General features: G+C 45.4%; 1 protein-coding gene across 5 annotated transcripts in view; it reads right to left on the reverse strand.

Moving 5' to 3' along the window:
• The window catches only part of TMEM104 (transmembrane protein 104), a 44,260-nt gene that overhangs the window by 10,739 nt on the left and 20,728 nt on the right, over positions 1–12,793 (reverse strand). For all 5 annotated transcript variants that reach the window (XR_014269795.1, XM_082492098.1, XM_082492097.1 and 2 more), the window contains one exon: positions 5,637–5,730. Coding sequence is in view for 4 of the 5 variants with exons in the window: in XM_082492098.1 (XP_082348224.1) it covers positions 5,637–5,730 (94 nt within the window). In the remaining variant the exon portion in view is untranslated. The remainder of the gene's footprint in view (positions 1–5,636; positions 5,731–12,793) is intronic.

Here is a 12,793-nt window from a genome sequence, read left to right on the forward strand (position 1 = left end):
TGCTCGTTTCAGGAACGTCAGCTCCTCAGGCAGGATCTCAGTGGTCCACGTCACTCTCCATCTGCATCTGAAGCTAACAAGGCTCTTTCACTCACACAGACACTGCTTCACCCCACTGCCCCCCACAAACAGCACTGAACTGAGCTCTTCAGCCAACAACTCTGAAAGCAGGTATGACAGAAGCACAGCCTTTTAACTAACTCTTCATAAATATATTCACTTCTCTTAGTGAATTATTTACCCTGGGCTCTGGCAGCAGCTTTCTCTGCTCCAAAAGGAATGCAAGAACATGAAGTAACTTTGTTGAAGAAGCTTGTCAAAATGAACATGCAACAGTGTCCTGATTTACAGCCCAATTCTCTCTTCCTTACCACTCCCATATGCCTTGCAAAAGGAGAGGGACAGAGATCGAACCAGTCTCTCCTTAAGCTGTTTGCTGAAAGCTCCATTTTTGATGCAGGAAAGAAGCCACCTTGAAGACTGTGGACACTGGCAGACTAATCTCTCTGCAGGAGACTGGAAACGCAGGACTTCTGATAATTGTCACCCCTTCCTATATCAGCCTCTGCTATAATTCTCTGTCTCTGCAGCTGAAAGGGCATAGCAGAATGGCTCCAGGTTTCTGCACTGAATCAACTCCAGCACGGCTGGATAAGCCTGCTAAGGATGGCAGTGATGGTTACTACAGCAGCTGAAACCTGCTCACAAAGTGAGATGTCCAAGACCAGTTCTGTGCAGAAAAGGGCTGGGGAGTTCTGTAAAGAGCAGGATTCTGGTGGATAGAGCAGAACTATCAGAGAAATTAGTAGATATGGAAAGTTAGCCTCACCAGCATGCTGTGGAGAGCCCTTTCCTAGTTTCTTCCCCAGAAGCCTTCAAACCAAGTATCCTGGAAGGGGACGGGACAGAGAAATAAGAAGTTAACGCAGACTTCCTAGCTATTCTCGTCCTTTTTCCCTCCGTCTTAGCAGCCAGGGGAAAGAGCTAGGGGAGACATTTTATTTCTGCGCATATAATTGTGAGATCACAGTTTGGCCAGGGTCAGGAATACTCGTGTCTCGAGGGCTGCAGTTACTTGAATAGATGTGGTATGATCTGACTGTGCTACAGGGAGAGAGAACTGAGCCTGCAGCAAACAAACCCTGAAGTTTATTCCTCTATAAAATGTCTCTTTATTAAAATACAATACTTTCTAATAACTACAATATAGCACCGAGCAGCACATAGGGCAAACGTCCCACGTGGGAACTATCTGGGAACATTTGTCAGAGACTATTCAATAATAGCAGCGATAATCATGCTACCAACATCTTTAAAGCCAGCAGTCCTCACCTATAGAGCTGGGCATCTCAGGCTGTAACATGCTGCAATTAATCGGGTTAGCTGCTTAATACACAATAGCCCAATGTTTGCTGCTGAGCTCCACCAAGCCCTGTCCTTTTGTTATCTTTCCTAATCCATATCCTTTCCCATGACGCTGCTAGACAGTTATTATCCAATATTATCCAATAATAAAGAGGTAGGGCTGTGCCCCAGCGACCTGTGTCCCCTCTGCTTTGAGAAGTGCAGACTTGCCTGGCTCAGTCCCTTTTGCTGTGCCTTGCCCTCCAGCAACTCACCCCTAACACCACCCACTTGATCAGGATTGGAGAAAGGAGGGGAAAAAACCCCAGCTAGATATTCAAGTCTCTTTAGGGAGCAATCCATCGCCACCACAGATTTAAACCCTCCAGGAAAAAAAAGCCTGAAGTCTAAACAGCAGAATTGAAAATACCAACAGCTGTAATTTATTGATGGCTTAGTTGGTTTAGTCTTCTGCAAGAGACACACTGTTCCACGAACCTTGCAAAAGACCTGGAAACAGGCTCCAAAACTGGTACAGGACTAGGGCTGATAACAGCTCCACACTTGCAAGGCTGAGGTGGAAGGGAGCTGAAAGGAAGACAGGAGTTACAGTTTGGGGAAGGAACCTTCCCCATCCCAAGGGCACGGTTCTCTTTGCTGATGTACTTACCTGGTCACCCAGTCTGGGCCCTGCCTCTGCTCTTAGGGGCATTGCTCAAGAGTTGGGTGGGCCAACAAGGTTTCAGCCCTAACTCAAACCAAGCTTTCACCTTGAGCACCATTACCAGGATTTAAAACAAGTGATTTTTCCCAACTAGCCCTTTCTCCAGGGACGCATAGATGACAGGCTCCCTGTAGCACCCATTAGGGTGCCTGTGCTCACTCTCCCAAGGCAGTTTGGGCAGGTGCGGGAGAGGGCTGACAAAGCAGGGTGAGAGCTCTTACAGTTGGGAAAGGGATGAGAGCTTGTGCAGGCAAACCCTTACACACCCATGGCTCCAAGAGAACAGAGATCTCTAAGCTCAGATAAGGCCAGCAGTTCAAGCTCAGACTGCTGCACTGAATTTAACCATTGGCACTCACCCACGTGAAGTGGCAATCAGTTTGGCTGCCAAACATGTAAGCTGTTACTCTTCAGAAGACTGCCAACAGCGTGATGGCTCTGGAAGCCCTCTCTGCCATCAGCCCCACTCCACCTGGAGACGCAGATCCACCCTCTGTGCTCCTATCAGTCCTGACAGGGAAACGCCTCGCCATGCCAGCCTTGTTTCCAGATGAGCTCTCTGTGTTCAGCAGGCCCAGACAACAAGAGCCCATCTGTCTGGGCTCTCTTGCAGTACAGTACTCAGGCTTGCAGGGTCCTCCTTCAACTTTCTCCTTTTAGAGACTTCAGAGGTGCCTGTCCTGACTAGTCCCTTACCCCGGGAGGAAAAACACAGCCAGATGAAGGGTGATCCCTGCTGCACCTCCACGTTCTTTACCTGTCCCATTTTTAATTACCAGTTCAGATCCCAGTGTTTAAGACTGTATTTTTCAGTGACAGAATTAAATTTTTCTTGTCCATGAGGTGTGGAAAGAGATCGCTGTAGGCTTTGTTAGCTGATGTGCTGCTTGCAATGAGCACGAGGCTCTGGAAAGAGCCTAGTGGCATTTGATTATCACTTAGATCAGAAGAAAGAGGGAAAGCAACTTTCAAAGGCAAGGCTGACACTGTTACAAACACCAGCAGAAATGACCTTCACACACAGCTAGCTCTCCCTGCTGCCAAGAATCATCCTCTCAGCCACTGTCATCTGAATCGCCAGTACACCTGGGGCAGCACAGCTTTACATCAGCCACTGGTGCTCCGAAATCCAGGGACTTTTCATCAAGCTGGGGAAAAGGGCGTACAGTGGGTCCTGCAGTAGGCAATGCTGCAAAGCCTGTACTGGCCTCCCAGCTCAAATAGGACTGATTCTTTCAAACCACAATGCAAAGCATAGATCAGCTTCCCATCCACACAGGGCCAGCAGACACAGGTAAGTGAAATAAGCCATTGTCCACACGGGAAGTTTTTATCCAGCACAACAAACATTAGGCTGGTTGCTCCAGCATTCAGCTCTGCCGCTCACAGTGTTTTGCAGAAAAGGAACAACCTTCAGCACCACGTGGCTAAAACCAACTAAAGGAAGATGAAGAAAAGGCACAGACTATAGCAGGACAAAGTCCACATCTGGCCACTGGCACTCAGGCAAGAGAAGTTTAGGAGACCACAAAACACCAGCCAAGACAATTCTTTAGGATCTAAGCTCTCTAAGGACCAACAAAAGACCAAACCACGCTTAAGTCAGCCCTGCTTTTGGAAGAGGGGACAGCAGTGATGTGAGGACATGGGAGAAGCCAGCTTGATAAATCTCAGCAGTATGGGATCCATCCTTATTCCGGAATCTGCAGCAAGAACTTTTCTCTGTTCCTCTGCATCACATGGCTGTTTGATAAATCATGTTTCCTAATAAATCTATCCCTCATTGTACACATACGGAATACGTTGCTCTAAGTAGCCACTGAGGTGCTGTCAGGGTCATTAAATATCATTATCTGGGGCAGCTGTTCCCCAGCGTGCTGACGCATGAATCAATCAGGCTAAAGCATGAAATTCCCCTACACTTCTCCAAACACTGCCTTTGTTCCTCTCCATCAAGCGATGAAAAAGTGAAGCAGTTCTGCCTTTTACGCCAAGGTTTAGCAATCCTCATACTGGAAGGAGCCAGCTAAAGGGAAACCAGTGGCAAATCAGACAGGTGTCCGGTTATCACAGAGACAGGATGAGGTTTGACTGATGTCTTTACCAGAAAAGAGGAGGCAGGGTGATTGGAAACAGGCCAGTGATCTGAGCAAGGATTACTTTAAAAAAAAAAAAAACAACAAAAAAAAACAAAAAAAAAAAAACACACACCACAAACAAAACCACACACAACAAAAAGCAAAACCACCCCAAAACAACTTCCTTTAATACCCCTTAATGAGATAACCTCTTTCTCTGAAGAACATGGGGGCTTTCAAACCTTTCATGTGCTCAGACAACAAAAGGGAAAAACAGACATTCAGGATTTCCACACCATCTGAGGTTAGGATTTGTTAACTCAAGCTGTTCAGCATCTGAGACTTGAGGGCTTAAAATCCAACCTCATTTTCCTGGGTGACGACTGCTTAACCCCATCTCAGGCGTTGTCTAGAACAGAGGATCTCTATTCCTCTGCAGTGCCTACCAGCCACTTTCAAACAGGATCACAGACCTTTGAACTCACAGAAAAGAGACAATAGCCAACTGAAGTCAGGTCAAGTGTGTGTCTGTGCAGTGCGAAATAGCCCAAGAATCAGCTTTTCTTCCTACTCCAGGTCAGTGATGGGAATAAACAGAGCTAATTCTGTGCTTGAATGGCCTGGACCCATGAACCAGGAGACTGTTAGCCTGCCGAAACGCTGCTGGTGCTGTGACACCCTCTCTTTTATCCCTGAATATCAGTTACTCTGTCCAGGTTACAAAAAACAAGACAAACCTCAATATAAGCCTCCATAACATACACACCCCTCTCAGCCTTTAAGGGCATGTACACATACAAGCCAGAAGCAAGGCAGCTGCATCTTTGGATGACAAAGGCACTGCAAAAAAAAAAAAAAAAAAAAGTAGCAATGTTTTATTTCCCTTAAGGGAATTATCTCTCTTCCCAGAAGTTCTTGGCAGTAAGATTTTGGAGAGAACTCATGAGAGCTGGGACAACACACGTTAGTCTAGGGGTTTCCAATGCAGCACATCCTACACTAGAGCAAGGCCCAGGAAAAAAAATGTGAACAGATGATAAAACTAAGGATGGAAAGTCTGACAGAAGTGCCTTTTGTTCTCAGATCAAAACAAAGATTGTTCAAAATCTGTTGTACACATGCTGAGAGAAACTTACTGCTGAACACCAACTGGTGGGTATCATGGTTAGCCCCCACACAGGAGACTCTTCCAAATCCCTTCTGCCTCTCATGCAAACCAGATTAAAACTTCATCTACCAGCTCATGTCTGACCGAAAACAATTTGTTTTGTTTTAATCAGAAATTTCATCCTAGAACAAAAATCCTTTACCTCAAATATTTATCAGGCCTGGACGATACTCTTCAAAGAGGTTCTTTTGACAAGCACTTGCTTCCAAACAAGAATATATTGGGGGGGGGGGGGGGAACAACCCCCAAAAAATAGCCATCGGTGGCATGACACGGATTCCATCTAGGGTAAAGAGGTGGCCAAGACTCTGCCAAGACTCACCTATCCATCTCATGAGGGATGTCATGATTTGAAGATACTTGGTCTTCTGAACGTTGAAGAAGGTGAAAGGACCCAGGAGGAGAGTGAATGCTGCCTGGAAGGACAATAAAAACACACATAAGGTTAGAACCCAGAAATTCTGCTAGTAAGACAAATTTATCAGCAAAGCAAAGCTTGCCTTCAAAGTTCACCTCCAGATATGCCTGCCTGTCACAGAGCTTTCTTTGTTGCTTAATTTTACAGTTAAGTTGGCTGAGACACAGGGGGTCAAGCAAGCTGCTTGGTATCAGAGAACATGCCTCGGGCGGCAGTACAGCACAGGATCCTCTTGGCTCTCAGACACTTGCTATCACTGCTACAGCATGCCTTTACTGACACATTTCAGTAAAAGCTCTCAGTGCAGCCTTATGGAACATTAAATATTAAACTGCGGCCTCTTTGTCCGGGTACATGCTCAGTTTAGGTCTGGATAGCAATAGCTATGACCAGTCTGCTCGCATTAACATTGATGGGGTAGCTTTGGGGTGTCCCAAGCTGAACAGCAATGGAGCCAGCTCTGCCTGGAACATTTTTTTCCCCCCCACACACTTTAAGTTGCTTGTTTTACAGCAGGAAGCTTATAGCCTAACAGTTAAGCTGTTGACTTGGAAGCTGAAAACCTGTATGGGGACACACACACACACAAAAAAAACCCAGATACCCATAAGAATGAACTTTGTTCAATGCGTAAATTAAAGACACTGTCAATGGGGAGAGATCTTTCTTCACTAAGAGGGCTTAGTTGTATACTAAGAGACACCAAGTGGCACTCAGAGCACTACCTAGTCCAAACAGAGAAAAGGAAAGACTTTACTGCAGGAAGACAACAGACCTTGACTGAGGTCTGAATGTGAACTGAGAGAAACTACTACTCACAGGGAGACAAAATGGGTGTTACAGAAGAGAGCCCTGCCTGTGATCCATGGAATCGCACAGGCTAGCGATATACTAACAGGTCCAAAAGCAAACAGTATCTAGAAAGCCACAGCACACACAGTACAGATTTACTGAGCATCCCAAAGGGATTTTTAAAGACAAATACTCAACATTAATATTTACACATTGCTCTTTTCCATGACTTCTTAAAGCAGTTCTGAAAAAAGGTGTCATCAGAAGGGAAGAACTGGGACTTGAAAGGGCAGACTGAAGAGCCTCAAGGTCTCTGTCGACCCCAACAGAGTCAGCAGCAGAACAGAATCCAAGCTATTTTAAGACCAGTACAACCCCAAGAAACCTTTTTTGAGACAGTTTCAGAATATCTGCAAGGCAAATTGGAAATGCCTCGCATCACAAGTATTCTCAGACGACTGAACTAAACCCAGAAGGGGACCAGAGGAGAGAACCCTTGATTTCACATGTCGCTTGGTCAAGACATATTCTGACCTGAGGCCATCATTTACACCAAGTCTTTTTTTTGGCAAGCAGAAAAAACAAGACAGAAAGCACGCACAGAATTAAGATTTGTGAAGCAATTGAGGATCCTTGGAGGAAACGCTGAAAATCACACAGACTACAACAACACAGGCATAACTGGCAAGACTAAGAGCTAAAACAGCCTTAACAGTTAAGACACTTTCAGTTTTAACACAGAAGCAAACCAGCAGGTTACAAGTCTTTTTTACTCTTCTCCCTCTTTCTGCTTTCTTCTAATCAGGAGCTTAACTCCATTCTCCTGCCACCCTCTCCTGCCCTCTACAGACCGTCACTCCATCCTAGGATAGTGCACAAACCCCAAAGGACCAAAAGCTTTACTCTAAAGAGAGATGTAGCTCAAGGACCCAGAGCAAACCAAGTAGACACCAACTCTCTTACTGGAAATTATTCTCAAGTTTGTGACTAATCTCTTTCAACCTCCCCTCCCCACACACACGCTGCTCAACACAGCCTTCCTTCAGATCACATTAATAGCTTATGCATCAGAAAGAGCTGAAACAAAAAGAGATGGGCAAAGGATGGTGATAATTAAGGAACAGGTGTCTTCTGCAAATTAGAACACACCGGAACCAATTGGCAAAACAGCATCTCAAACCATGGCAAGGATTGACACAAGATTGCTGAGCATTGAAGCAGCTGGGTCTGAAACCTACATTTGTCTTAAGCACTGAGGAAAGTGCTGTGTTAAAGTGGATTTGAGGCTCAGTTGCTGAAAAGCACTAAAAGTGTCATTAGGTGCTAGAAGCACTTGGGTCTCCTATATGCTCCCCAACAACTGCTAATGAAGCAGAAGGAATTCTTCTGGATATTACACGCCACTTTCTCCAGTGCTCAAGGCATCTTAAACAACTAAATCTGTTGAGCAACTCTTTCCACCCTTCCCCTCTCTGTGGGCTTTACTTCTCAACTCACGGGGAAGAGATACAAGTCATTGTGCCTGAATGGTCGGAACCCTCTCCCATCCTTTAAGATGATCAGTTTCTTCTGTTCTTAACAAGACCCTGGAGCTGGTCCAAAGGAACCAAGTGAGAGATGAATTCAAGTGCAATAAAATGTATTACCTTTTCCACTTGATGCCCATTAGCAAACCAAGATTGATATCCACAGATCAATACAAACGATGCTAAAGCTTAGAATGAGATGAGATTGCCCTGCTTTGCAGGGATTTGTGCCAGTCACTTTTAGGAAGGCAAGCCACAGCACACACTGGACTGCTTGAGAGGAGGAAAGCAGGGCAGAAGAGGACAACAAACAGTCAGATTAACACAGTGAAATTGTGTACAGCTCCACAGGATTCAGCACAGGTCAGGAAAGACGGGGCAGTTCCTCACCAATAACCAGGACACAAGGGGCAAGGACTCAGTCCCTGGATTAGAGATAATCTCATCATCAACCCTCGGAACAGCCCTAAGGCCAGGAGGCCTATTTAAAAACATTTCCCCAAAAGGATGAGAAGAAACCATGATGCTTAGAAGGAGGATGTCTACTTTCTCTGCCTCACTGTGCCAGACACCTAAATGCTCTTCCGACCCATTAAGTTAATTAGTTTCATAACTTCTCCCCAAGGAAAAAGTAAGCCCAAATAAGCACCTCAGACATATACCCAAAATTTCCACCTGATGTTCTCCAAGCTCAAGTCTCCCCTAGAGGAATATAGTTTATAAAGTGCTTCATTACACACACCATTCAAACAATCCAAAACCTACATGGAAAACTGCACCAGTCAGCCCCGCCAGATATCAAATATGCAGAGCTGCGGCACATCAAAAAGCTCTCCCAAGTTTTCCGGTTCACCTCTTGAGCTAGCTGAGATGATTTCTAGGAGTTTATCATTCTCTTCCTAAGCTCCAGCAAATTAATCCGAGGCAGAATGAGCATAGTCTACTTTGATTAAAGATTTTTCTACTCGTGAAGTGGTTTCCTATTAGAAACAAGCAGGCGTACATGGCTGATTTGTTGTTAAGCAAAGTAAGGGAATCCTCCCTTTGGCTAAGAAGGAGCACCAAATCTATCAAATGCTGTTTATATTCAGAAGATGGCAGAGAGAAACATTTTCTGTGGTTTTGCACAGACTGGCTGTTAAGAGTTGTTCCCTAATTTCTCTCCAAGCCCCTCCATTAAACAGGAGAGGCCAGACAAGCGGCCAGGCTTGCTGCGGAGCAACACACACAACAAATAAATGCAACAGACACAGAATTCTTTACTTTTCTTTCCTTTCTCACATTGAAAAACAGCATGAAGATCCATCACATTAATGACTCTCCCCCAAACAGTGTTTTCCTTGCTTTTACTGACATTTCCAGTCAGAAAATTAGAAGCAAGTGAGTGTAGAGGAAAGAATAGCAGCCTGTCACCCTGAATTACACTCTGCCCTGCAGGCTAGTAGGAGCCACGAGCAGCACACCAGCTTGCTCAACCCCTGGGACGGTCTTCAAATCCATTCCTCCCACCAAGCAAAGCCACAACAGTACAGACACCAAGGTTTGGGAGCTTCTCTGAGCCGGCAACTCAGCTGACACCACTTTCCCAGTCTCTGCACCTGTCAGCTCGTAGTATTTCAAAGTGAAAAGTAGGCTGGTCAACTCAAGTCATCTTGCCACAGGGGAAACGAGCTGGGGCTCACCATTGCCTGGAATGTATTTTCATATATATTTAGATATTTCTAAAAGTATATTTTATTAAAGCTCTTATGTTAAAACTTGGTTACATAACCTTGTATATTGGCTTATCTTAAAAAAGCAAAAGTAAGATCAAGCGTTAATAGGACATCTGGCTGGTTTTATCAGCTTAGTTTCAGCCAAGAGGACCACCAAGAGAGCTCTCAACCACTCAGTGATGGCCAGCTAATGCTAAGAGTCTTTCAGACCATACAAACATGCTTTAAGCCAGTCAGAGGGCTGTATTGACTAAACGGGTACTTTATTGACCTGAAGGGTCCATCTATCACTCTGAACCAGTACAGCTCAATAGCTTTCATCTGCTTCCCAGCATGTGGCTTTTACAGAAGAAGCCAATACGGCTCAGGAAGCACAATTAGCATCCCAAACATAGCTGACACATGTATTAGATGCAGCAGTTACAGCATTATGGCTAGTCCCTGCATACATTTGCAAGAGGACTATCTGAAAGTCAGCTTCATTCATAACTGTCATCAGAACTTGCTTGTTTTCATGCTCCACAAACTCATCTGTAAGAATTGCATCCATCTTTGGTGCTTGCTGAGTAGCGAATTAAAACCGCAGCTACTGTTTTCTGTTGACTCAGAGCCTGGAAACTTTCAGACAGTTGAGTAGAAGCAGGGTGTTTACCTGAGCAAAGTGAGACCATGAAGATTAACCTTGTTCAATGCAGCAACTACTCCAGGAGCAGAGCTAAAAGAGTTTGAGAGTTTTTGAATACTGTATTTGTGTGGCACAGGGCTATCATATCAACGCAAAGTTAATTAGTCTAAGATGTCAGGGCAAGGATACCAGAGTTTTAACATGGTAAATAGATGCTCTCCCCTTAAATATCTCCCTTTGGGCTGAGACCCCAGCCACCCTTTCCTTTCCTTTTCTTCCTCCTCCCCACCTTCCTCACCCTCATTCAAAGCAGAACTGGCCCAAAAAACAAATCCTTCCTCGGAGGCTCTTGCTTCCCCTTGACAGAAGTGCCAACATCTCAGACAAACTTTATTTCAGGATGGCATCAACTCCCCCTCTGATGTTTAGATTTCACAACTGTTGAGCAACAGTACCTTCTCCTCAAGAGACACTACAGCAAATAACCCTACTATAATGGGGAGCAAGCTCACATTTAAAGAGAAAGGTACTGGTTTAACAAAATGAATCCCTGTCCTTGGTAGACTTTGACACTTTGGCTGGAAAGCTGAGAGTCGAGTGCTTTATACAGGACAATGGGTATGCAGCATTCCCACAGCAAAGCAAGATATCGACAGGAAGATGCAAGCTCTACTGAACGAGCACTTCCCAGAGGAAGCTTTGTTTGATTCAGTGCTCAGACACAGGGAAAGTCTCCTTGAGCACGGTAGGAAAAAGCAGACATTTCATACGCTCTGTCAGGAGTGGCAATTCTGACACCCGTTCTGCTTCTGCAAGATGTCCCTAAGCTCAGAGCTATTTCAGAACCCAGATAAGTGCTAGAAGGGACAGACAAAACAGTACAACAAAACCAGACTGCACAAGTACAGAGATGAAACAAGATGTTAGGAGATCCAGGGACTGGCTACTCTGTTCCCACCTCAGGTTCTCTCCTCTAGAGTGTGTCTAAAGAGACATCGAGGGAAAAAAAAACACACAACAAAAAGCCCGAACCAAAAGCAAACCTTGATTTACCAGTATTGACACAGGTCAGAGGTTTTATCCTGGGTTGGAAGCTTGAACCAGACCTATCATCTTCAGTAGAGTAGTTTCTTATGAATTGGTGTTCCTATTCACATCCTCAGGGAATTTTTAGCGCTGACTTTGGAGAGAAATATTAAATGCAAGGTGCTTTCCCCACTCCCGTTTGAGACTCCTAGACAAAGAAAGCAGAGCTTTGTAACATTTCAGAGCTACTCGCAGCTACACCAACACCTACCTGCAGCCTCTGGTAGCCCCTCTGCACCCACTTCAAGTTGTGGCAACTGCTATGCTACCCAGCAGCGGGCTCCACTTGCTTACGCCAGGGCTTCAGTGCTTTTCGGCTACGTCAAGGGAAAAGGGTCTCGTGCAACACTGTGCCCCCTCTGCCATCTCTCCTCCCCTTCACTAGGGTGACAAGGCCACATTTCTCTCCTGCATGAGCTCATATCTCAAGCTAGAGAGCCAGATGGCACATCAGTGAGGGCGGCAATCCAAGCTTTCGTTGGTAAAGCTTTACCCCTTGCAGTGGACAGTACAAGTATAAATATATGAAAGGAGTCTGATTGTTCAGGAAGGAGCTTTTTAGAGAGCTGGAGGAAAAAAATAAAAAAAACAAAAACAAACACAACTCAAAGCTGAAGATCCACAGCCTCTCAAGGCTGGAGGCAGAGCTGCAGCAGGGGCCGTACTGATAGGCAGCAAGTTATGAGCAGACAAGTGATTATGAAGCTCTTAAAAGTTGGTTGAAAAGAGATAAACCAGCCACAGAATAAGGAGTGCTCAAAGAAGCTGAGAGGCAAGAGGGATTTTAACCTCCAGATCCCCTGTAGAGTCAGGAAGTCACAAAGGAGGGAGGATGCAACAGCCAGACATCCCACAAGGAATATTTATAGATAAAGAAACAAGGGCAGTTACGCTTTGAGTACAGCAGGCATCTGCTGCCACAGCAGCTCCGGTAATTAACGCGCCGCTCTCGGGACACCTGGCAGAGGTTTATAGTCATAACTCACACGAAGCATATTGCTGGCACAAAGGAGCCCTCACCCACCTTTCTCCCCTGTACCTTAAGGCAGGGAGGAGGTATCCTCCAAGAACTAAGACCTCAGCTGCTGCCAGGACAGTTTTTGCCAGCAAAGCAAGTGACATTTCGCCCACCCATATCCACAGTACCCTTTAAGCTGGATGCTGTCTCTCATGGTTCCTGTGCCACAGCGCTCCCAGTGCTTCTTCCAAAACAGAAGACCTTCTGCAAGAGATGGAAAGAAGCACCTGTATCCCCAAAACTACTGACTTCAGTGAATCTGAATATGATCTAGAGATTTCCAAAGGCTCTAGTCCAAC

Source organism: Vanellus vanellus (genome assembly GCF_965231255.1).
Source record: "Vanellus vanellus genome assembly, chromosome: 17".
Classification (NCBI taxonomy): Eukaryota; Metazoa; Chordata; class Aves; order Charadriiformes; family Charadriidae; genus Vanellus; species Vanellus vanellus.